This window comes from Bubalus kerabau, chromosome 6 (genome assembly GCF_029407905.1).
Source record: "Bubalus kerabau isolate K-KA32 ecotype Philippines breed swamp buffalo chromosome 6, PCC_UOA_SB_1v2, whole genome shotgun sequence".
Lineage (NCBI taxonomy): Eukaryota > Metazoa > Chordata > Mammalia > Artiodactyla > Bovidae > Bubalus > Bubalus kerabau.
In genome coordinates this window covers 44,117,936-44,144,308 of record NC_073629.1, presented here as the reverse complement: position 1 = coordinate 44,144,308, position 26,373 = coordinate 44,117,936, and the positions used below count along the sequence as shown (strand labels likewise).

General features: G+C 40.3%; 1 protein-coding gene and 1 long non-coding RNA gene across 7 annotated transcripts in view; one reads left to right on the top strand and one right to left on the bottom strand.

The window, feature by feature from the left end:
- The first annotated feature begins 5,687 nt into the window (after nt 1-5,687).
- SLC35A3 (solute carrier family 35 member A3) overlaps nt 5,688-26,373 on the top strand; it is a 50,040-nt gene continuing 29,354 nt past the window's right edge. For 3 of the 6 annotated variants that reach the window (XM_055585003.1, XM_055585002.1, XM_055585001.1), the window contains exon 1: nt 10,838-11,268. In XM_055585003.1, coding sequence (XP_055440978.1) covers nt 10,996-11,268 — 273 coding nt within the window. In that variant the 5' untranslated portion in view covers nt 10,838-10,995. Of the gene's footprint in view, nt 5,985-9,423; nt 9,583-10,837; nt 11,269-11,456; nt 11,737-26,373 lie in introns of those variants that run through there. The other 3 variants (XM_055585004.1, XM_055585006.1, XM_055585005.1) reach the window with 3 other exon arrangements.
- LOC129655072 (uncharacterized) lies at nt 6,232-9,131 on the bottom strand. Its single transcript, XR_008715745.1, has 3 exons — nt 8,994-9,131; nt 8,326-8,450; nt 6,232-6,933 (listed from the first exon to the last, which is right to left on the bottom strand). It is a non-coding gene; the product is annotated as an uncharacterized LOC129655072 (long non-coding RNA).

Here is a 26,373-nt window from a genome sequence, read left to right as displayed (position 1 = left end):
CTATGTGGGTCTCCCCCAGCAGCAAAGTGGACCTGAGTAGTGACCTATGCTGTAGACCAGTGTTCAAAGCCTTTAGTCTTCTGTATCATATTAGTTTCACACATGGCCTCCTAGGGGTGATCCTAAAACTTTAAAATGTATCTCTATAGGATTCCCTTTTTGAGCTCTCTCCTTTCAAAACTCTTCAAACATTCTCTGGCTCTCAGTTTCTTCCCCTGGTCCTCTGGCCAGAATGCCTGGCTTTCTGTCTCTTGGGCTGTCAGGCAAACACCTCCCACAACTGGATCTACCTTTGAAGCAGATCAGCAAGCTCACCTGCTGATGCACTTGCTGCCTTCAGCCACTGCCCAGGGAGAGCACAGTTTTGGCCCTGGAGCTCTCCAGAGCCAATAGAGAAAAAAACAAAACCAGGACATGTCCCCATTCTTTCCATTCTTCAGGGGCCCTTTTTCCCATTCCTCTTACCTGAGAGACTGATTTTTTCTTGTCTTGTGCCCATTGCAGTGTTCCAGGATTTGGGTTTCATTGAGACTAAGCCAGGAAATAATAGAGGGTAAAAATTGAGAATTCACAATTCGTTGGTCTTGAGTTTTGATTTCCTCCTTAATTTGTATGCTATTATTTACTTTTCAGAGTCTTTAGCTTCTTTATGTATTCTGTTCAGGATTTGTGTTATAGTCATTGGGAGAAATAGAATAGAGTATGTTTATGTGATTTAACTAGAGCTGGAACCTATACTTTTAATAATAATTCAAGAAATTTTGCTATGCGGGTTTGACCTATTGAAATATACTTTCACAAGTTTTATGTTAGGTAGGCTGTGTTGCTTCCCGGGTGGCTCAGCAGTGAAGAATCTGTAATGCAGGACTCACAGGAGACAATGGTTTGATCCCTGGGTCAGGAAGATTTCCTGGAGGAGGGCATGGCAACCTACTCCAGTATTCTTGCCTGGAAAATTCCATGGACAGAAGAGCCCGGCGGGCTGCACTCCATGGAGTCCCAAAGAACTGGACACGACTGAGCAACTGAGCAGGCACGCACACACAACAAAGATAGGCTTGACTTGATCCTTGCCTAATTACCTAGTTCTAATAGCCTTTTTTTTTTTTTTTGGTTTTAAAAATCTGCCCAGTTTTATAGTTTACCAATTGAGGACAAAAAGCGTATGCAATTTTGTAAGTTACCAACTGAGGTGAAAAGCATCTGCCACTCCCAACTTCAAAAGCTCTTGGACTTCCCTGTTCTCTTCATTCCTTTCCATTTCTGCTAATAAAAAAGTCAATTATTTTTGGAGTGCTTCTCTTTCATGAAGCATATTGTTAAACGTAGCTAACACTAACCAACATATACAGTTAACATTTGTTTTCTAGCTTCTTCTGCCAGAGCTACAAGTATATAAGGCTTATTATTTACCTTTTGGTTTATTGTAGATGACTTTTTATCAAATATTCCAGTGCATAACATAATCATTCTTTTAGCTTATAAATCAGGTTACATGAAAAGACCCTGATGCTGGGAAAGATTGAAGGCAGGAGGAGAAGGGGATGACAGAGGATGAGATGGTTGGATGGCATCACCGACTCAATGGACATGAGTTTGAGTAAACTCCAGGAGTTGGTGATAGACAGGGAGGCCTGGCGTGCTGCAGTCCATGGGGTCACAGAGTCGGACACAACTGAGCAACTGAACTTAACTGAAGCCAATTCTGCAAAGAAAGATTTTTATTAAAACACACCCCATTTCTGAATCAATATATGCCAAGTGTAGTAAAAATTTTAATGATATATAATAACAAAGATTTTTCTTTGTTACTTTGTTTCTTTTTCATACGAAATGTCTATTGCTGGTTGCTAAAGACTTCACTTTAGAGCTCCTCACTCTCGGTAGGCTCATGAGTCTACCTAGTCATGATCACGAACATTACCAGACTCAAAACGGAGAGTTCCAGATGATCACAAAACAGCAATTCAACACTATTGCCCTTATGTGATTACGACACACATAATCTGCTTATCTGCTTACAACTGATTTGGCCATGTCAGGGATGGAGAAATTTTCCTGTACTCTTCCAGTTCTTCTGTCTGGTCTAAGAATTAAAATTGACATGAGACAGATTAAAAGAAGAAAATCAAACAAAATTTAATAACATGTATACATGGGAGAAAACCAGGAAAACTAAATAACTCACCAAAATGGCTGAAATTCTCACATTAAAGATCATCTTCATTTAAAAACAAAAGAGGGTCTTAGGAGTAGTGGTTTGGGGCTTCAAACAGGAGGAAAGTTAATTGCCAGGAAGATAGAGAAGCAAATGTTTGGTAAACAGTGGTTGCTGCAACATGCAGAGACAATGGGACACAGACAGGAATTTTAACAAACTTTGCTAGGTTCCTCCTTGTCTACACATCTAGTTCATACTACAGTTATCTTTGGAGATGGCGCCTGTCTTGAAAAAGCCTCTTATCTGCATTCCTTTAGGCTGATGGTGGATAGGTCAAAGTTTCTTCCTGAGTCTTTTGGGCTGTGATTATTGTCAACTCGAAATAATCCACATACCAAAGAAAAATTTGGGGGTGGTTAATTTTGTTTCCCTACGGTTATAACCTTCCCTACAGTTAGAAGCTACTGCACAATTGCATTCATCTCACACGCTAGCAAAGTAATGCTCAAAATTCTCCAAGACAGGCTCCGACAGTACATGAACAGTGAACTCCCAGATGTTCAAGCTGGTTTTAGAAAAGGCACAGGAACCAGAGATCAAATTGCCAACATCCACTAGATCATTGAAAAAGCAAGAGAGTTCCAGAAAAACATCTATTTCTGCTTTATTGACTACGTCAAAGTCTTTGGCTGTGTGGATCACAATAAACTGTGGACAATTCTTCAAGAGATGGGAATACCAGACCACCTGACCTGCCTCCTGAGAAATCTGTATGCAGGTCAGGAAGCAACAGTTAGAACTGGACATAGAACAACAGACTGGTTCCAAATAGGAAAAGGAGTACGTCAAGGCTGTATATTGTCACCCTGCTTATTTAACTTGTATGCAGAGTACATCATGAGAAACACTGGGCTGGATGAAGCACAAGCTAGAATCAAGATTGCCAGGAGAAATATCAATAACTTCAGGTATGCAGATGACACCACCCTTATGGCAGAAAGTGAAGAACTAAAGAGCCTCTTGATGAAAGTGAAGGAGGAGAGTAAAAAAGTTTGCTTAAAGCTCAACATTCAGAAAACTAAGATCATGGCATCTGGTCCCAACACTTCATGGCAAATAGATGGGGAAACAATGGAAACGGTGACAGACTTTGTTTTGGGGGGCTCCAAAATCACTGCAGATGGTGATTGCAGCCATGAAATTAAAAGACACTTACTCCTTGGAAGGAAAGTTATGACCAACTTAGCATATTAAAAAGCAGAGATATTACTTTGCCAACAAAGGTCCATCTAATCAAGGCTATGGTTTTTCCAATAGTCAAGTATGGATGTGAGAGTTGGACTATAAAGACAGCTGAGTGCTGAAGAATTGATGCTTTTGAACTGTGGTGTTGGAGAAGACTCTTGAGAGTCCCTTGGACTGCAAGGAGATCCAATCAGTCCATCCTACAGGAAATCAGTCCTGAATATTCATTGGAAAGACTGATGCTGAAGCTGAAACCCCAGTACTTGAGCCACCTGATAAGGAGAGCTGACTCATTTGAAAAGACCCTGATGCTGGGAAGGTTTGAAGGTGGGAGGGGAAGGGGACGACAGAGGATGAGATGGTTGGATGGCATCACCAACTCAATGGACATGAATGAGTAAACTCCAGGAGTTGGTGATGGACAGGGAGGCCTGGCGTGCTGCAGTCCATGGGGTTACAAAAAGTCGGACACAACTGAGCGACTGAACTGAACTGAACTGAGCTGAACAGTTAGAACTAGTCATGTGGTCCCATTCAGCTACAAGAGTCAGAAATTACAAGCTACCAGGTGTCCTGAAGGTAGAGAACAGGAAGTATTCTGAAGAGCATAATGCAACTACATGTGAACTATATAATCAAATGAACTCTGGGACTGTATAGATGACCAACTTCACTAAATTGCAACCCCTCATCCATTCTCAGACTTAAGGGGCCCCTGACTGGCTTTAACAGCACAGTTTCATCTATGTACCTTTTTCCTAGGTCTCTACAAAAGGATTTGTGGTGATTTTGTCAGGTAACTATGCCAGGTAAAAGGGAATCGCTTGACTCTGAGATAAAACCAATTCCTTAATATCCAGACCACCAAGTTCATCTACCAATCAGAGACTTAAAAGAATATCAAGTGATGACTGATTCTTTGACCAGAATCAACAAACTCCATGGGGCAGCAATCATCCAGGGTAATTTCCCCAGTTTCTGAGCACACAGAGCAAACGGCATCACTTTTGTTAAACAACCTCCTGCTGCTGCTGCTGTTGCTGCTAAGTCACTTCGGTCATGTCCCACTCTTTGCGACCAAATGGACTGCAGCCCACCAGGTTCCTCTGTCCATGGGATTCTCCAGGCAAGGATGCTGGAGTGGGGTTGCCATGCCCTCCTTCAGGAGATCTTCCCAACCCAGGGATTGAACCCACATCTCTTATGTCTCCTACATTGGCAGGCGGGTTCTTTACCACTAGCAACACCTGGGAAGCCTAAACAACCTCCTGCTGCTGCTGTTGCTAAGTCGCTTCAGTCGTGTCCGACTCTCAGCGACCCCATGGACTGCAGCCTACCAGGCTCCTCCGTTGCCGGGAGCCGGCATATTGCATATTGAGTGCATATTGCATATTGAGTGCAGCACTTTCCACAGCATCATCTTTCAGGATCTGGAATAGCTCAACTGGAATTCTATCACTGCCGGGAGCCAGCGTGAGGAGCTCCACCCATGACAAAGGTCATGAGGAAGGAGGCTCGGCATACGCAAAGGCGGGATCAAGCCTCAGGAGTCCCCCTGGAAATTCTCGAGCATCTACCCCCCAATACCAGAGTCTGCCTACTTTCTGCTTTGTGCTTTCACCTACACCTCTGACTTTACGGGGGGCTGTCCCCCACTACCTCTCTCTGAAAAAAGAGTTAACTTACAGCTCCAGTTAATAAAATTCCTGGGTGTGACAGTGTTTAACCTACAAACTCCTTTGGAAATCCTCTAGCCTGCCTGAATAGGTTTTTCCGGCCACAAGTGATTGTTCAGAGCCTCCCAACTGTGAGAGGCAGGAGATGTTCTAAACTGCCTAAACACAGATTCCTTTGAGTAGTTAAAAGATTGATTAGAAATTGTATTGGTGAAGGGATTTTCACTTGTTGGGCCAATGTTTGCTGCTAAGTCTCCATACTCCTTACCTACTGTGTCCTTGGCAGTGTATTGATTGATGTAATGGGTGTATAGAAATGTAAAATGCAGCTTTGTCCAATGCTTTTTTGGAGGCTGGTGCCTGACTTTGGAATAATCACCTTTAGAGAAAGATAAGTTTCTTAAAATGTTAACAGGCCTCCTGGCCAGAAGATGATGTAATTCACCTGAACTTTTGCATATGATAAGTTTGAAAGCCTGGCTTAGATTAGAACCAGGAACTGCTGTCCTTGCATGACTCCATCCCTTCCCCCATTATCCTCTATGCATAACTTAAGGTATAAAAACTACTTTGGAAAATAAAGTGCGGGCCTTGTTCACCAAAACTTGGTGTCCCCTTGTCGTTCTTTCTCTCACCTTCTGGCTGAATTATTCAGCCTCTTTTCTCCACTGAATTTCCTCACTGAGCTATCCTTATTCTATTACTCTATATCCTTAATTAAAGTTTAATTAAGCAGTTGTTTCCTGATCCTCGCCAACGCCGTCCCTGCTTCAAATTCCCTGGATCCACCGGGGCTGGACCCCGGCACTCCGTCCATGGAATTTTCCAGGCAAGAGTACTGGAGAGGGGTGCCATTGCCTTCTCTGAACAACCTCCTAACCTCCCCACCCCCACCACCGAAAGTAAGTCTGTTATAATAGGAAAAGCCAGGCAGAACCTGGAAATAAAAAGTTATTTCCTTTCAAACCTGTCAAATAGCTGTTCTATAGAGTGTTAAAGAGATCTATGGATCTATCAGAAAGCAAAAGAGGCACATGACTACTGAGCTACTGATGATATGGAAGTAACCTCATTCAATTTCTCTTAGAGGTCAATGATGGTCAAGTAAATAAACTTTGGCTATTCTTTCTATGCAGGTGCTTTGCCCTAAAGAACTAACAAGAACATGCCAGATTCCGTAGCTTGAGAATCAAGGAAAGACTGGTTTTTCCTGTTCATGAGCTTCACCTTCAATTCCATAGTTTTAAGAACTATAATAGTATAAGAACAAAGTATAAGTGACATCTGGAAACCTGAGGTTTAATTCCCCAGGAAATTTTTTGTATTTTAACTGTTTTAGAAAGAAATTTTTTAAAAATTAAATATATAAATCTCGATAGTCCCTGCTCACTTTCTGTCTTGTCTTTTTTCCCTATGAAGTCTTAAGCCATTAAAGTTCATAAAGTATAAGCCTTGACTCTGCCTGAAGATACTGATGGGGGGAATGTCACTTTGTGTGCCTAAGGCTTGCAGTGTCATCTGCACCAAATATAATTTAATTGGTCTTAATTTCTCTGGGGCACCCTTGGAAACTGCAGTTATTGTGCAATATTATAATATTCATGCTTTCGATAGCATTGCCAGATTTAGAAAATAAAAATATAGGATATCACGTTAAATTTGAATTTCTGATAAAACAAATTTTTTTTAAGCACTGTCAAATGAAGAAAAACATACAACCAAAAAGTTGCAAGTTAAGTTTTATTTGGAGATCTTATTGTGGTCTGTAGCCTTGGAAACATACTCTCAGATAGCTCTGGGGAACTGCTTCAAAGAATTAAGGGAGAAGCCAAGACATATAGGAGATTTCTGCTGAAAACAAAAAACATGCAGTCTAAGATCAAGAGCTTAGTGCTAATCACAAAAAACAGATATCAAAGTTAAAGATGTATGCTTTTTGGTGTATGGACTGATGCATTGAAATTATTCCTTAGATATACAGCTCAACTATTTAGGGCCAGTATCCAGAAGTATAGACTGACTACTTCCTATCTTTCTCCATCCTGAATTCCCCTTGGGGTGCATGGGGTGGGGTATGCTTCATTGGCTGGTGGCTTGATCCTTGTAGAACCAGAATGGGCAACACTGTTTCTGGAATGGCAGGCAACATTCCATTTCCACAGTATACACCACATACTGAATGCATGCTCAGTCGCTCAGTCATGTCCAGACTCTTTGCAACCCCATGGACTGCAGCCTGCCAGACTCCTCTGTCCATGGAATTTTTCCAGGCAAGAATACTGGATTGGGTTGTCATTTCTTCCTCCAGGGGATCTTCCCGACCCAAAGATTGAATCCAGATCTCCTGTGTTTCCTGCACTGGCAAGCTGATTCTTTACCACTGAGCCACTTGCAAAGCCCCATGTATTGCATATATTAATACTAAACAATTATTCATTGTTTATTTGGAATTCAAGCTTAACTAGCTGTGTATTTTATCTGGCAACCCTAATGAAGCACCAGTGAGAAACACGGTCCTGTTTTACTCTGGCTGCCCTTGGACTAATATGTTATTCTCATTTGTCTGTCTTTTAAGGTGTCAAAATTTTGCCTTTCAGATCTGTTATCATAGAAAACCCAAAGCTGGTCCTCTGCCCCAGTACCCCCAGGTTGCTGTTTTTTCTCTTCCTTCATGGTCATCTCTGTTTTTCAATGATACTCCTACCCCTATTGCTACTTTGCTGACAGACACCTTTTTTTTCTATACGGTGTTCATTCCTTTTCTGTTCTACTACAGCTAAATGTAGTGTTTTAATGCATGGACTTAAAGGCAGACAAATTAGGATTTGAATCCCAGTTTACTTTTCAGTAGATATGAGAGCTTCAGTAAGTTACTTAATCTGTCTCATGTTCTCCTGCAGTAAAATACTGAAGGTATTAATGCCTACTTTATAGGGCTATTGTGAGGGTTAGATGAGATTGATACAGCAAACTACTCAAAGGTACAATCCTTATTGGGTTATTATTATTAAAAGAGCTTCAGACCTTAGGTGCTGACTTGAATTCTTTGTGTTGGATGCCTAGACTTGCAGTTTAGGCTGTGCTGGCCGTTCTTCCCCAGCGAGCTTTTATACTCTCTGGCTTGTCTTCACCATCATTACCAACCAGTTTAGTTCCATTCAGGAAATATGTGTTGAGTTTCTATTATGTGCTAAGCACTGTGCCAAGTGCTGGAGATCTGGAGATAAATAGTATAGCACTTACCTCATGGAGAGTGTTGGGCAGAAAAGAGAAATATAGATCAGATCACAATACAGTGAAGTAAATTATTTAGAGATGTACAAGATGCCTCAAGATGTTCTGGAACCACAGAGAAGGAGTTCAGATCCCTGGAAGGAAGGAAGCAAGAAAAAGCTTCAAGTTTCTGATAATACCTCAACAGAGAGCTGAAAAATGAGTGGAGCTAGCTATAAAAAATGTAAGCAGGACCAGTGGAAACATATTCAACATTCAATTAAGAACATGAGGAATGGGAATAGGTGCTGCTGCTGCTGCTAAGTCGCTTCAGTCATGTCTGACTCTGTGCAACCCCACAGATGGCAGCCCACCAGGCTCCCCTGTCCCTGGGATTCTCCAGGCAAGAACACTGGAGCGGGTTGCTATTTCCTTCTCCAATGCATGAAAGTGAAAAGTGAAAGTGAAGTCTCAGTCGAGTCCGACTCCTAGCGACCCCATGGACAGCAGCCTACCAGGCTCCTCCGTCCATGGGATTTTACAGACAAGAGTACTGGAGTGGGGTGCCATTGCCTTCTCCGGAATAGGTGCTATGAGTGGTATATACAGGAAAACTGAAAGCAGTTCAGTGTTATTGCTCACCGACACCAAGTGAAAATACAGAGACAGTGCTTTGGAGAAACGAGTAGCTTTATTACTTTGCCAGGAGCAGTGGGGCTTGAGCGCATAAGCTTGAAAGTTAATGCTCTCAAGACTGTGCTCTCCTTCCCCAGGGAAGCTGGAAGAGGTCTTACAGTTTTCAGGTGGTAAATGGGGCTGAAGATGAGGATCAGGGCTGATGTGTTCTTGCATTCTTCTCCTCCTGGGGATATTGAGATGTTAGGGCTGGCATTAGGTGATTCAGAACAGGTTCTGGTGGTCAGCCATGACTCTCTTTCTGGAATGAAGAATGCTCCTAATAGAAAGCAGTGATAGGGAGTATCCTCTTGGAGGGTTAAACATTAGGTGGATGGTACAGCCTTAGCTAGAGGGCAATCATTTTCACAGTGCTATTAAGCAAGAAAGAGAGGGAAAACTTTATAAACATCTGTATGTTGGGCTTCCCAGGTGGGGCTAGTGTAAAGAATCTGCCAGCCAATACAGGAGACTCCAGAGACTCAGGTCAGGTTTGATGCCCTGGAGGAGAAAATGGCAACCCACTCGAGTATTCTTGCCTGGGAAATTCCATGGACAGAAGAGCCTGGCAAGCTACAGTCCATGGGGCTATAGTCCATGATGTCACAAAGAGTAAGTCAGATAGGACTGAGGTGCAACTGTGTGCTGTGTAGGTTGAATGGGTAGAGAGAATAAGGGCTAACATAATGGGGTGCCTAAACTAGTTTCCACTACATTAGTATCTAAGTACAAATTGTAAAGCTAGGAGAGGTCAATGAAAGCATTACTTTCTTTTGGTCATCAGTTTGGCAACCCATATCTTTACATCAGTTGTGGGTGTCATAAATATATTGAATCCTCTATTTTCATTGTTGTTTTTGTCTGTTTTGAGCTTTGGTCCTCTTCCAAGAGGTCAAAGCACCATGTTACTGTTTCCTAATGAATAATTGCCTCCACTTCTCTCCTTTTCATTTTAAAACTTTTTGAACAGACTAAAAAATCTTTTTCTCTTAAAAAAAAAACCAAACATAAAATATACCTTATTTATGTCATAAGGTATATTTTTCCTGCCGAAGTATTTCTAAAATAGTTTAAATCTTTTCCCTCTTACAAAAGGAGGAAAAGATTCATTATATATTCTATCTTAATCTTAGAATACTGCCTAGCTATTATTATTATGCATCAGGCACATTTTACTTCCAAAATATTTAGAACAAACATGAAAATCTAAGATATATTCCACCATCCAAGGAATTTCTCAAGATCATGAGTGTTAGTCGCTCAAGTATGTCTCTTTGTGAGCCCCATGCACTGTAGGCCCTCCAGGCTCTGCTGTCCGTGGGATTTCCCAGGCAAGAATATTGCCATTTCCTTCTCCATGGGATCTTCCCAACCCAGGGATCCAACCTGGGTCTCCTGCGTTGCAGGCAGATTCGTTTCCAAATGAGCCAAAATTTTAAAGCCAGTCATTCTACTCTAATACAGTTATTTAATTTTGTTTTTCTGCTCTCTTTCTCCGTTTGTCTTTCTCGGATGTAGTTTTAATCATTTGCAATATAAAGAGACACAGGCTTAATTCATAGCGGCGTGGTGTTAAGAGGAAAGGGATAATCCTACCCTATTAATTTGGTGGCGCTGCTCTAGGCTCTGTTCAGCCTCAGGGTCTAAACCAGAGTTGGAGAAGCGGTTATTTCCAACCTAACAAGCCTTCCAGAAAAATGAATGGCAGCCTGAGCCAGAGCGAATCTCGTTAGTTTTCACTGTCACTGACATTTCTAGAACCCAGTTTGTTTGCTTCCTGGATCCACCACCTCACTCCCTCTCAGGGTCCTTTGCCCCCAAAGGACTTTGACTTTACTTTCGCAGTCTCACACCCTGGCGCCCTTCGCCACCAGGCAGTCCGGCAGAGGCACGCCGCTGGAGTCACTCCGTCCACTACGTCCCTTTAGGAAACAACTAGCAGAAGGCACTGCCCCAGGCAAGGACACGACAGTGAAGCCGGCTCCGGGGGTCGCCCGCGGAGCCTCTGAAGTCCTAATCTTGGGGATGGAGTTGGCAAATGCCAAGGTGGGACCAGCAGAGCCGAGCCGGGAACGGCGTTCACCCGGGCCGAGGCGGCAGCCGGAGCGATTGGGAGACGGGACCGCGGGAACCCGGAAACGCCTGGGCCGCACTGGGCCGGCGGCAGCGACGGCGGCGGTAGCGAGTGGCGCTGCGCTTCAAGGGTGGCGGGGGACCCGGCGGGCGCCGCAGCCTGGGGCGCCGGGCCGAGCTGAGCCGCCGCCCCCGGTACGCGCAGCCGGCCGAGCTGCGCGAAAGGTGAGCCTGGTGCGCTCCTGGGTGGCGGCGGGCACGGGCAGGCCGGTGGCCTCAGCTTTGGCCGGGGCAACTCCGGGAGGATGCAGCGGGCGCGGGGCTGATACGAAGTCTGTCTGAGTGAAGGGAACGGTGTGGAATACCTTAAGTACTAGCTGAGTACGGGGTGGGAGTGGATGAAGTGACACGTTGTAAGTACGAGGGACGACGTGAGGAATGTGCTAGGTGTAGGAAGGAAAAGGGCTCCAGGAAAGGGGTGTGTCAACCAAATGAAAACGGCGGTGTGTGCTTTAGAGTCTCGGGCGTGCGGAACCGAGTGGCCGGAGGGCCAGGCTGGCGGTCATTCCATTTGCGAACTGCCCTGGAGCTTCCCGCTCGGTGTACGGCCCTGTGGCTGATGCCGAGCCAGGAGACCGGGACCCTGCGCTGAAGAAGCCTCAGGGACTTCAAGAAATGGAAAGGTTGTCCTTGGTAAGGCTAGTACGCAGGCAAAGGCTGTCTGAGGCCAGGTGGGATTGCTATCAGAAAAGGTGTGCTTGTTGGGTTCTGAGTGTTTAGGAAGGGAAGATTTTAATTAACTTTTATTTAAAGCAACTAAACTACAGGGGATGCTGGTTCAAATGAATTAAAGGGTAATATTAAATGTAGTACTGGGCCATGCTTGGTAAAACACTTTTCATTACTTTATGGTAGAAGGCTGAATCTTTTATTATGTTCTGTTACATGCAGTATTTGAAAATGGAACCGCAGTTTTTTGTTTTCGATCAGCAGTCAACTCTGGTAGTTAAAAATGAAATTTGGTAGTTTCTCACTTGGTGCCCTTACTCATTTTCGCTGGTAAACTCAGATTGTTTCCTTTAAGGGCATGACTTCTAAATTTACATTCCTGGTCCTAACTTTCCTCCCAAGTATTGATTCTACTTTTTCAGCATCCCAGTTTGCTTCTTCTCTTTTTCATTTCTATGCTAAACGTGACTTCACTTTCCTCTTCTTACTTGCTCTGTGGCAATGGCTGGATTTGCTGCCCTCAGCCTATCTCCCTTCCAGTAACTCCCCTTGAAACTGCTTTTCAAAACCAGAGGTCTTATGTATTCCTTGGTTTCTCTTTCCTCAGACATACTCAAGTGACTTTCTATTGAATCCGGATTAAATTTAAAATTATTTAGGTTACCAACCAAAGCTTTTCAAAAATGTGTAGCTGTCCTTGACTTCAATCAAATCAACATGCCCCTTTCATTCTTTTTTAAAAAATTATTTTATCCCACGAGTTCTGTTTTTTAGCTCAATCATAATAGTTACTTTGAAGTTAATTTCTGAACATGTTCTATGCCTACGTGCCGCCTTCTTTGCTTACATCCTTTCTTCCTACAAGGAAGGCCTTTTTTTTCCCATCTTTGTAGAAATCATTCTGTCCATCTTTGCAAAAGGTATTCTTTAATGCCACCTCCTTTAATTTTTTTAAAAATTGAGATGTAATTGACATATAACTCTGTATTAGTTTCCAGTGTACATCATAATGATTTGATATTTGTATGTATTGCAAAATTATCACCACAAATCTAGTTAACATTCATCGCCACACATAGATACAAAATTTTTCTTTTTTTCTTTAATATTTATTTATTTGGCTGCACCAGGTCTTAGTTGCAGCGTGTGAGATCTTGTTCCCTGACCAGGGATTGAACTTGGTCCCCTGCATTGGGAGCTCAGAGTCTTAGCCACTGGACCATGAGAAAAGTCCCCCAAATTTTTCTTGTAATAACAGCTTTTAAGATTTTAAGTTTACTCTTTTTGCAACTTTCAAATATACAATACGGTATTATTAACTATAGTTAGCATGCTGTACAGTATTCCCAGGACTTCTTTTCCAACTGGAAGTTGCTACTTCCTTCTTATAAAGCTCTCTAAAGTCTGTCTTCAGTCCAAAACATTCTTCTGTTGTGTGCTGCACTTTATAAGTATTTTATAATATTTGTTAAATTAGCATTTTGCTATCATGTTTTGAGAAAGTTATCTGTACTACCTCAAAGATTTATTACTTTGAGGATCAATAAAGTACTAAAACATAGAACAGAAAAGTATTTTCAAATATAAGATTAATAAAAAGCTGAAATAAGATTATACTATAACATAAGAGTGATCATTCTAAACAGAAATAGAATCATAAACTCAGAGAACAAGCAGGTGGTTAGGGGAGAAATAGGTGGAAGAGATTAAAAGGTACAACTTCCAATAACAAGCGGTCACAAGTAGGAAATGTACAATGTGGGGAATATAGTCAGTACATGTGTAAATCTTAGGTGGCAGATGGTGACTGTATGTATCATGGTGATTACTTTAGAAACGTATAGAAGTAGCAAATCACTATGTTGCATACCAGGAACTAGCATAGTGTTGTATGTCAATTGTACTTCAAAAATAAACTCAGAAAAAGACATCATTTTTGTGGTTACCAGAGGGTGGCAGGGTGGAAGGTAGGGTAGAATTGGAAGAAGGTAGTCAAAAGGAAAAAACTTTCAGTTATAAGATGAATAAGTATTAGGGCTATAATGTACAATGTGATAAATGTAAGTATTACTTCTGTACTTTATATATTAAAGTTGTTGAGAGTAAATCGTAAACATTCTCATCATAAGGCAAAAAACATAAATATATATTTTCTATTTAATTTACATGAGAAGATTGATATTCACTAAATTTACTGTGGTAATCATTTCATGATGTATGTAAGTCAAATCATTATGCTGTGCAACATAAAATTATGCAGTGCTGTATGTCAATTATAACTCAATAAAACTGGAAAAATAATAAGTTATCCAAGTTGTCTAGCTTCAGCTTGCAGGGCTTTGGGAAAAGGACAGTGTTTAGTTTTTGTGATTCCAAGTCAGAGTAGAGAAAGTTGAAAATGTTAGTTTAGAGAGTCATAACTAGATATTGGAGGAAACTAGAATAATTCAGAGATCCATTCCAGTGTACAAGTAGATTACAAAACCTCAAAGGCAGTGGACTACAGTAGAATTTGATATCCACAAAAGTGTGCTACTGAAACATAAATGTTCTCTCTATAGTCCTCTCTACTTCTACCAAAGATAGTTACAGTAAGACTAATTTGTTTGCACAATAAGTCTAGTCTCATTAAACTTGGCCTGATTATTTATGTAAATGCAGTAAGAATAGTAATTGACCATAAAGACTCTTTTAAAATCTGCTTTGCTATAACTTTTCAGAAGGAATCGCAGACATTTGAAAGTATCTCAAGCCGAGAAAGCTAAGCCAAGGACTGACTGTCAGATTTCTCCTTGTAATACTTAGATTTGAGTGAATTTCTCTCTTCTTTTTCCTTGAGGTCCCTAAGAAATCCTTAAGTTCTTGGACCCACCAGAAAATGACCTTCCTTACTCACTTGATATGGCTGGGAACTATGAAAGCAAGATACCAGGGGTTTTGTGTGTGGATGTGTGTGTGCGTGTGTTTCTGGAAGGGGCTTCATTGACCTTGTAAAGTGAAAGCTGGAATTGAGTCCGACTCTTTGCGACCCAATGGACTATACAGTCCATGGAATTCTCCAGGCCAGAATACTGGAGTGGAAACCCTTTCCCTTCTCCAGGTGATCTTCCCAACCCAGATATTGAACCCAGGTCTCCCACATTGCAGACGGATTCTTTACCAAAAGAATGGTGGACTTTACACAAAGTCCACCTTAATTCCTTAAAGTTGATATTATCCTCAAATATGACATCTCAGTCAAAACTTTGGCAGTATAGCCAGTGTTTCCAATTGTATCCTATTACAAGGAAAATAGATTCTTATTGAACATATGCAAGTAACTATATTGTCATGAAATTAATAATATGCACTATTAATTTCTTATTTCTTGAAGAATCACGTAGGGAGAAACAGATAAATAAATGTTTCAGTTCTGTTTACAAAGATATAATTTACCAAATTGCTTTAAATTATAGAAAGTTGAAGAAAAAAGGTTTCCTTCAATCTGTTAAAGTGTTAAAGAGCTAGCAATGTTTTTAACAAAAAGTCGTAAAATTCAAAATCATTCTCATCATTTTCTCAGTCCCATGTAATTATTCCTGTTTTGCTTGATCTAAAGTTAGTGGTTTCATGAATCCATTAATTTTTTCCATTAGAGTTCTGGAATTTATTACCTAGTTCAATGGTACGATCTTAAAGTTATTACAAATCTGTAATGTAGAGTACTTATCAGTGTCATTTTCTTGAATCTTTTTGAAGGCAAATGTTTTGGACAAACTTCAGGAAGGAAATGGCAGCCCACTCCAGTGTTCTTGCCTGGAGAATCCCAGGGACGGGGGAGCCTGGTGGGCTGTCGTCTCTGGGGTCGCACAGAGTCGGACACAACTGAAGCGACTTAGCAGCAGCAGGAAAGCATGAGAGTAAAACAGTAACTATTTGTAAATGACAGAAGACTTAAAAATGGTCATAGTTAAGGATCTAGTGAGAGTTCATTCTAATGCAGTGGACAAGGAAATTTGATTATTTCTGTGATACACAAAATTTTAAGATGGTAACATCCCACCCCCACCCCAAGCTGGCAGTGGTCAGTAGGACAGTAGCTGCAGATGAGATGTAACCCACATTTCTGTCTACTCATATTTTTTCGGCCCCCAGCCTTACAGTTGAGTTGCTTGCATACACAAGAATCATAACCTGCATGCCTGAGCAGGCAGAAAACCAACCCCAGTTTTTCAAGACACAAAATGAGACAAACTGGAAAGCAATAGCTGTCCCTGGGAAGGCAAGTATCAAACCACTGAGTGGGCTTCCATGGTGGCTCAGTGGTAAAGAATCTGCCTGTCAGCAAATTTGGAAAACTCAGCAGTGGCCACAGGACTGGAAAAGGTCAGTTTTCATTCCAGTTCCTAAGAAGGGCAATGCCAGTGAATGTTCAGACTACCACACAGTTGCACTCATTTCACATGCTAGCAAGGTAATGCTCAAAATCCTTCAAGCTAGGCTTCAGCAGTTCATGAACTAGGCTTCAGCAGTACATGAATTGAGAACTTCCAGATGACAAGCTGGATTTAGAAAAGACAGAGGAACCAGAAATCAACTTGCCAACATCCTTTGGATTATGGAAGATGCAAGCAAATTCCAGAAAAACGTCTTTATTGACTGTGCTAAAGCTTTTGGCTGTGTGGAACACAACAAACTATGGATAATTCTTAAAGAGATGGGAATACCAGACCACCTTACCTGTCTCCTGAGAAGCCTGTATGCAGGTCAAGAACCAACAGTTAGAACCAGATATGGAACAATGGACTGGTTCAAAATTGGGAAAGGAGTATATCAAGTCTGTATATTGTCACCCTGCTTATGTAACTTATATGCAGAGTACATCATGCAAAATGCCAGGCTGGATGAATCACAACCTAGAATCAAGATTGCTCGGAGAAGTATCAACAACCTCAGATATGCAGATGATACCACCCTAATGGCTGAAAGTGAAGAGGAACTAAAGAGCCTCTTGATGAAAGTAAAAGGAGAGTGAAAAAGCTGGCCTAAAACTCAACATTCAAAAACCTAAGGTCATGGCACCCAGTCCCATCACTTCATAGCAGACAGAAAGGGAAAAAGTAGAAGCAGTGACAGATTTTATTTTCTTGGGCTCCAAAATCACTGTGGACAGTGACTGCAGTCATGAAATTAAAAGATGCTTGCTCCTTGGAAGAAAAGCTATGACCAACCTAGACAGCATATTACAAAGCAGAGACATCACTTTGCCATCAGAGGTCCATATAGTCAAAGCTATGGTTTTTCCAGTAGTCGTGTGCAGTTGTGAGAGTTGGGCCATAAAGAAGTCTGAGTGCCAAAAAGTTGATGCTTTTGAGTTGTGGTGCTGAAGAAAACTCTTGAGAGTCCCTTGGACAGCAAGGAGATCAAACTGTCAATCCTAAATATTCATTGGAAGGACTGATGCTGAAGCTGAAGCTCCAATACTATGGCTACCATAGTACCGTAGAGCTGACTCATTGGAAAAGACCCTGATAAAGGGAAAGTCTGAGATAAGGAGAAGAGGGCATCACTGACTTCGTGGATATGAATTCGAGCAAACTATGGGAGATGGTGAAGAACAGGGAAACCTGGCATGCTGCAGTCTGTGGGGTCATAAAGAGTCAGATGACTTAGCAACTGAACAGCAACAACAATGCAGGAGATTGGTTGGTCCCTGGACCTGGAGGATCACACACGCCGCAGAGCTAAACCCGTGGGTCACAGCTACTGAGCCTATGCTCTACAGCCCAGAAACTGCAACTCCTGAGCCCGTGTGCCCTAGAACCTGTGCTCCGCAATAAGGAAGCTACGGCAATGAGGAACCCTTGCACCACAGCTAGAGAGTAGCCTCTGCTCACTGCAACCAGAGAAAAGCCCATGAAGCAGCAAAGACCCAGCAGAGCCACAAATAAATAAAATAAAATAAAAAACGATGAATACACCAAAACCATTTTATATACAAAGTTGCAATTCAGAGAATGAATTTTTACAAATGTTCGCTCCTGCTAATCTGAATTTGTAAAGGACAACATGAGAATTTACCTTCCTCTCTTAGTCTCCTCTCTTGTGATTAATAGTTAGTCTTGGTTGATGAAGCTCCTTTGGGGAGTGGATTTATGACAGTTGACTTCCTTTTAGAGGATTTATGTTTAAGCAGATAAGGGAAATTCAGAGAAGGTTTCCCTGCGTTTTAATACCTACAACTCAAAATAATATGTCAAAATAGCATATTTTGGGAGTGACATATTTTGTTTCCCATCACCACCTTTTAAATGAGAATATTCAGGGTGAGACAGATCAAACCCTGTGTCCGACATACACGGTCTGGGCTGCCTCAGTTATATTTGAAATGGGTATCAGTAGAAAGTATGTTGGATGAATGACTGGACAGATAATTGGAATCAACTGAAATATTCTCTCCCTTAAAGCCTAATCATCCTTCAGTAGCTATGAAGTATAACTTTTGAGTTTATTTCCCTTTATTAGAGAAGGAAGTTTCTATTTGATAACAATCTGCTGTGGATTTGTGTGTGTGTGTGAAATTATAAAAAACTGAAGAGTAAATTGTAGACCTGTCTGGGTTACTGAGGTAGCTTGAACATCATCAAACTAGTAGTTAATAATGTGTGTATGAATTTATTAAAGTTCAGATCAATATGAATTGGTAGCTTAATATTAGATTTCACCTGTCTGAAAAACAGGTGTATCCTAAGTACATTAAGCTTAATTGTTTCCTTTAATGAAGGAGTATAGTGCTGTGGTTATATATGGGTTTTGTTTTTTTTTTACTTTTTTTTTATATGTTTTTTTTATACGTATTTTAATGATTGGTTTTTGGATGTCTTCTGCTATATAAATTTGAGAGTGTTTGGTATATAAATATGAGTGTTTATTTTATAAGCTAAAGTGTAACTCAGCTGCTCAATCCAGATTGCCTACCCAAAACTCTTACTAGTTTATCATCCATGTTGGAGATACCATCCCAAATGGAACCAAAGAATCAGTTGCTGCCTGGAGATAAGCACTTTAATTTAAGAGCTTTGGTAAATCAGGTAATATAGTAGAAAACAGAGTTAAAATGAAGCTGGAATTTTATTTTTTTTTTTTTTTTTTTTTTTTTTTTTTTTTTGAAGCTGGAATTTTAGATCATGTCAGATAAGTGCTAAGAAAGAAAATTATTCCAGTAAGGAAATGTCCACACATGACTTTATACCTACTCTGCCTAGTTTTTCTGTAAAAGGTAGATAAGGTTTTTCTAAATTCATATGTGCTATAAAAAGCCAATTTTAAATGTTATTAGATGTTATTAGATGTATTAAATGTTATTACAAAATGGCATTTTGTAACATGAGTAAGTCTTAGTTCAGTTCAGTTCAGTTGCTCAGGCATGTCCAACTCTTTGTGACCCCATGAACTGCAGCACGCCAGGCCTCCCTGTCCATCAACCAACTCCTGGAGTCCACCCAAACCCATGTCCATTGTGTCGGTGATGCCATCCAACCGTCTCATCCTTTGTCATCCCCTTCTCCTCCTGCCCTCAATCTTTCCCAGCATCAGGGTCTTTACAAATGAGTCAGCTCTTCACATCAGGTGGCCAAAGTATTGGAGTTTCAGCTTCAGCATCAGTCCCTCCAATGAACACCCAGGACTGATCTCCTTTAGGATGGACTGGTTAGATCTCCTTGCAGTCTAAGGGACTCTCAAGAGTCTTCTCTAACACCACAGTTCAAAAGTATCAATTCTTCGGTGCTTAGCTTTCTTTATAGTCCAACTCTCACATCTATACATGACTATTGGAGAAACCATAGCCTTGACTTAACAGACCTTTGTTGGCAAAGTACTGTCTCTGCTTTTTAATATGCTGTCCAGGTTGGTCATAACTTTCCTTCCAAGGAGCAAGCGTCTTTTAATTTCATGGCTGCAGTTACCATCTGCAGTGATTTTGGAGCCCAGAAAAATAAAAGTCAGCCACTGTTTGCACTGTTTCCCCATCTGTTTGCCACGAAGTGATGGGACCGGATGCCATGATCTTAGTTTTCTGAATCTTGAGCTTTAAGCCAAATTTTTCACTCTCCACTTTCACTTTCATCAAGAGGCTTTTGAGTTCCTCTTCACTTTCTGCCACAAGGGTGGCATCTGCATATCTGAGGTTATTGATATTTCTCCCGGCAATCTTAATTCCTGCTTGTGCTTCCTCCAGCCCAGTGTTTCTCATGATATACTCTGCATATAAGTTAAATAAGCAGAGTGACAATATACAACCTTGACGTACTCCTTTTCCTATTTGGAACCAATCTGTTGTTCCATGTCCAGTTCTAACTGTTGCTTCCTGACCTGTATATGGTTTTCTTAAGAGGCGGATTAGGTGGTCTGGTATTCCCATCTCTCAGAATTTTCCACAGTTTATTGTGATCCACACAGTCAAAGACTTTGGCATAGTCAATAAAGCAGAAGTAGATGTTTTTCTGGAACTCTCTTGCTTTTTCAGTGATCCAGCAGATGTTGGCAATTTGATCTCTGGTTCCTCTGCCTTTTCTCAAACCAGCTTGAACATCTGGAAGTTCACGGTTCACGTACTGCTGAAGCCTGGCTTGGAGAATTTTGAGCATTACTTTACTAGCATGTGAGATGAGTGCAATTGTGCGGTAGTTTGAGCATTCTTTGGCATTGCCTTTCTTTGGGATTGGAATGAAAACTGACCTTTTCCAGTCCTGTGGCCACTGCTGAGTTTTCAAATTTGCTGGCATATTGAGTGCAGCACTTTCACAGCATCATCTTTCAGGATTTGAAATAGCTCAACTGGAATTCCATCACCTCCACTAGCTTTGTTCGTAGTGATGCTTCCTATGGCCCACCTGATTTCACATTCCAGGATGTCCGGCTCTAGGTGAGTGGGAGTGATCACACCTTCATGATTATCTGGGTCATGAAGATCTTTTTTGTACAGTTCTTCTGTGTATTCTTGACACCTCTTCTTAATATCTTCTGCTTCTGTAGGTCCATACCATTTCTGTCCTTTATCGAGCCCATCTTTGCATGAAATGTTCCCTTGGTATCTCTTAATTTTCTTGAAGAGATCTCTAGTCTTTCCCATTCTGTTGTTTTCCTCTATTTCTTTGCATTGATCACTGAAGAAGGCTTTCTTATCTCTCCTTGCTGTTCTTTGGAACTCTGCATTCAGATGCTTATATCTTTCCTTTTCTCCTTTGCTTTTGGCTTCTCTTCTTTTCACAGCTATTTGTAAGGCCTCCCCAGACAGCCATTTTGCTTTTTTGCATTTCTTTTTCTTGGGGATGGTCTTGATCCCTGTCTCCTGTACAATGTCACAGACCTCCATCCATAGTTCATCAGGCACTCTGTCTATCAGATCTAGTCCCTTAAATCTGTTTCTCAACTTCCACTGTATAATCATAAGGGATTTGATTTAGGTCATACCTGAATGGTCTAGTGGTTTTCTCCACTTTGTTCAATTTAAGTCTGAATTTGGCAATAAGGAGTTCATGATCTGAGCCACAGTCTGCTCCCAGTATTGTTTTTGCTGACTGTTTTATCCAGTGAATACATGGCAATGAGGCAATGTAGAATTATAACCACTGTTTTGTAATTTATATCCTTTAAACCATCCTATGAAGTGCATACTATTGTTTATTCCCATTTTATAGGTAAGAGAAAGGAGGGACAGAGTTAAAGTACTTTGCCCTGGTTATGGTTATGTGGAGACAGAATGTGAACTTATACAGTCTGGTGGAGGCATACTCTAATATGTTATGGTGACTGACCCTCTAAAACTTAGACATGTTTCAACACTTAGGCATTATTGCAAAGACCATGCAATAGACTCCTTGCAAAAATTCATGGGCCATGAATTGTACCTTTGACTGAGAGAAATCATGCTTCGTATCTGAATTCTGCCGTATTATGCAAAGGAAGTTATAGACTTAATATCTCAGAACTTCAGTTTTTAATCTGTAAAATGAGTGGTATCTCCTTTACACATTAAATGAGTTTTAAGTGAGATGATGCCTATAAAGCACCTAGCACAATGTCTGATTGGTTGCAGGTGCTCAGTAAATAATTATTTCATTAACTTCTCTTGTGAAGTTGCAACTGTTACAAAATATTTAATGAAAACCAGTTGCATTTGTTTAAAAGTGAAAGTGAAGTCGCTCAGTCGTGTCCAACTCTTTGTGACCCCATGGACTGTAGCCTACCAGGCTCCTCTCTCCATGGGATTCTCCAGGCAAGAATACTGGAGTGGGTTGCCATTTCCTTCTCCATATGTATGTACTGAGAGACTTAATTCACAGGGTCATTTTTCCCTTCTGAGAATTTACATATTACAGAGTTTATTTGTTCTTTAATAAATCTAACATAGAGTAAATGACTAATATGTGACAGGCCCTGTATTTCAGTTAAACTTTACAAATAGGAAAGGCATGTGATTAGATCTACATTTTATTAAGACATTTGCTATATGGACGGTAGATTTAGAGCTGTGAAACCCTGAAGGCTGTCACCATCAGAAATGAAGCAGGACATGAGATAGATTCATATTGTATTCAGAAATAGAAACAGAAACTCACAGACATAGAAAACAAACGTATGATTACCAAAGGGGAAAGGCAGGAGGAGGGGTAAATTAGGAGTTTGAGATTAGCAGATAGAAACTACTATGTATAAAATAGATAAACAAGATCCTACCGTTTGGCACAGGCACCTATATTCAATATCTTATAATGACCTATAATGAAAAATAATTATGCATGTATAACTGAATCACTTTGCTATATACCAGAAACTAATACAACATTGTAAATCAACTGTACAGTACTTCAGTAAAAATTTTTTACATTTTGGAAACAAAAAAGCATAAAACAAAATATTTTTATATCCTATATAGTTAATACAACCATAGCGAATAGAAACTTCTAAGACTATTATAGGTTTACTTGGGAGTGGTTGCGTTGTCAGATTTAGAATGGATTTGAATTTTAATATTGGAATTTTGTCCTTATGGTAGTGTGGTAATCTTTCATTAGTTACCCAAGCACAAATTAACAGCTTAGGATTTTTAAAAATTTTTAAATCTTTGATAGTTTGTCAGGCCATAAACTATAACAATTCATGTGAAGTTTCAGTTAAAAATTATTTTCACTGATAAACATATTTTTCTAAAACTTTTACCATTTGTGAAGGCTGCAAAGAAAAATATTTTAAGGCCTCTTATCTTAAAGATTTATCCTCAGGCTGAATTATATAAAGAGCTAGACATTATTCTTGATTACCCTAGTACAGTTTAATACTTAAACATTTTTTAAATGTTAGAAAATACTAAAACCCTATTATTAATGTTAGTGCTTGAAAATCAAAGCTATTTTATAGGACTATGTTTGACTTTCTGCATATATATAGATATATTTCAGATGATATGTTTTGACAAATGTAGTATACCTGAAATTGGTCAATTTGAGGGTAATTGAATATTGACTTTAGAAAACTTAAAATTGGAAAATTGTTTTCCAGCTTGTACATTTATCTCTGATTATCTACTATTAATATTTCAGGTTATAAAAACAGAGACTAATAAACATGTAATCTGTACTTTCTTTTGCCTTTATATTCTTTAAAATAGCAAAGAAATTGATGTTTTATAAAATTAGCTGTAGTAGAATTACTTTGTAATGTTTGTCAAGTCTTTACCTTCCCTGTAGAAGTGTTATTATTAATCATTTAGTTTTATCAACCAAGTGGATAGGCTTCAGATTTTCCATGATGGATAATCTCTAGACTGATATCTCATTTTTTTGTATCCTTGATTTGTTACAGATTTTGGCATTTATTTTTAAAAATATATTTATTGAGCACATACTATGTGCCAGGAACTGTTCTATGCACTTTTCAGTATAACCCAGTTTTCTTGTTAACTTATTAATATCTCTTTTGAGTAGTGAAAGCTTAATTTTAACCAGTCTTTTTCCAGCACATAGTAAATGCATTCTTCCCGACTACACATGGACTGGAGAACAATTACATTTTTTCATTATAGACTCAGATGCTTGGTTTGGTTTCCTGGGGCTGCTGTAACAAATTACCACATGTTTGATTGCTTAAAATAAAGAGTAATGTATTTTCCCACAGTTTTGCTGGCAAGAAATCCAAAATCAGTATCATTGGGTTAATATCAAAGTGTCAGAGGGACTCTGTTCCCTCCGGAGGCTTTAGGGGATAATCCACTCCACTTTTTCTTCCAGCGTCTGGTGGGCGCCAACATCACTTGGTTTGTAGCTACATCACTCCAGTCTGAAACATCACTCCAGATGCTCAAGGCCAGCATCTTCACATTTCTTTTTCCTCCATCTTTACAGTGCTGTCTTCTCTTTCGTGCATCCATATTCAATCATGTCCGACTCTCTGCAACCCTTTGGACTGTAGCCCTCCAGGGTGTTTTTAGGCAATAATACCAGAGTGAGTTGCCATTTCCTCTTCCAGGATATCTTCCTAGCTTAGGGATCAAACCTGTACCTTATTTTTCCTGACTGCAGGTGGATTCTTTACCCACTGAGCCATAGGAAAAGCCTTCTTGTAAGTATTTGTATTTTCCTCTTTTGTCTTTTATGAGGACACTTGTGTTGGCATTTAAGATTTACTTAGCAAATTCAGAATAATTTTCCCATCTCAAGATCCTTAACTTGATTTCATCTGCAAAATTCCCTTTTCCAAATAAGGTAACGTTTTCAGGTTCTAGGGATTAGGAAGTGTTGCTCAGTAGGGTCAGCAGTTGGGAAGAGTTGACTTAGAGCAGGGAAGAGAGGATGAATGGGACCTGCTAGCACCGTTGTTTCTGTTTCATCACATTTAACTCTTGAGAATCTTCTGGAGTAATGGCTCTTGCTTCGTTCACTCTGCCTTCCAAAAATTGTGCAGGTTTTGTGTTTAGTTGATTCTGACCCAGCACCATCTAGAGAAGGGGATTTGGGGAAATGTGTTTCAGTTTAACCATTACTGTATACAGTAATAATACAAGGACTGTAATTTCCCTGTGATACTTGCCTATCATACACTGTGTCATAGCAGTTTACACCTTTATATTGTTTTTGTTTAGTCTCTTAAGTCGTATCTGACTATTTTGCGACCCAATGGCCTGTAGCCTGCCAGGCTTCTCTGTCCATGGGTTTTCCCAGGCAAGAATACTGGAGTGGGTTGCCATTTCCTTCTCTTGACCCAGGGATCAAACTTCTATCTCCTGCATTGGCAGGCAGATTCTTTACCACTGAGCCACCTTGGAAGCCCTTGCATCCTTATACTATTTCTTATATTATTTGAATAATCTGTGTCTTCCAAGCTAGAGGATAAGCCCTCCGAAGAAAAAGATTATATTTGTTTTGTTCATCATTGTATATCCAGTGCTCATTGTAGTGCCTGACTATGGTATGTATGTATTTAAACATGGATGGTGAATTGTGTGATACCTTTATTTTCTACTTCTGACCCCAATCTCCTGAGTCTTGAAACTATCCTAATGGTTAGTGCCTGTGACCCTGTTATGGAGGAGGAATTTTTCCTTTAATTTTTTTGGGTTCTTCTGACTGGTCTCAGAATTGAATTGACATGAGATAGATTGAGAAAAGAAAAAGCACACAAAAGTTTAATAACACATGTACATACAGAGACCCAGGAAAACTGAGTAACTTGTCAAAATGGCTGAAACCCTCATCTTAAATACCCTCTGCAGCTAAAGACAAAAGAGGATGTTGGAGGTAGTGGTTTGTTTCTTCAAAGAGAAGGAAAGCAATTGAAGTGAAGATGGAAAAGTAAAAGTTTGCTAAGTAAATATTTGCTGGGCCATGCCGTGACAGTGGGACCCAGAGTGGACTATGATCTCTAGGCTCTGCCTAGAGTTTCCACCACACACAGCCCATATTCCTTGCAGATATCTCTGGTGACATTCTGGGAACAGGCCCTCTGTCTAAATTCCTTTTTTTTTTTTTTGGTCAGTTAGGGGAAAGGTCAAAGTTTCTTGCTGAGTCTTTAGGGCTTTCACTGTTTTCAGCTTGAAATAATCTGCATGTTGAAGACATACTTTGGGGTGGCAACTTCTGGCACTCTACAGACCCTACCTGGATTGTACACTAGCCTCTCTTCTTTGTAGAATGCCTCTTAACTTCAGCCTTTAGCTATCAATGGCAGGATGTGACCACAGCAGAAAGTGGTAGATCAGAATAGCAAAGGGGTAGGGAAATGGATGAGTGAGAAAGGAGCACCTTTTTACGTGGCACCTACCTACAGTAGAAGGGACTCTTAGAGCTGTATCTTTTAGGTCATTATGTTTCCCCAATCATTAACGTGTGTAAAGAGTATGATAATACTGGACAATTTTTAATCTAAAAACTAGAATGCAAAGAGGTTTTATATTTGTGAAGTTGAAGAAATATTTGAGTACTATTGATTTTATCTGAATGTAGAAGTGAAAAATCTGCCATCTGTAAAGAAAAAAACAAGTTAAAAATTGACAGTACTCTAACTTACATACAGGTCATACTGTCTTATGTACACAGAAAACCTGGCACCTTGAAGAAGAAAAGG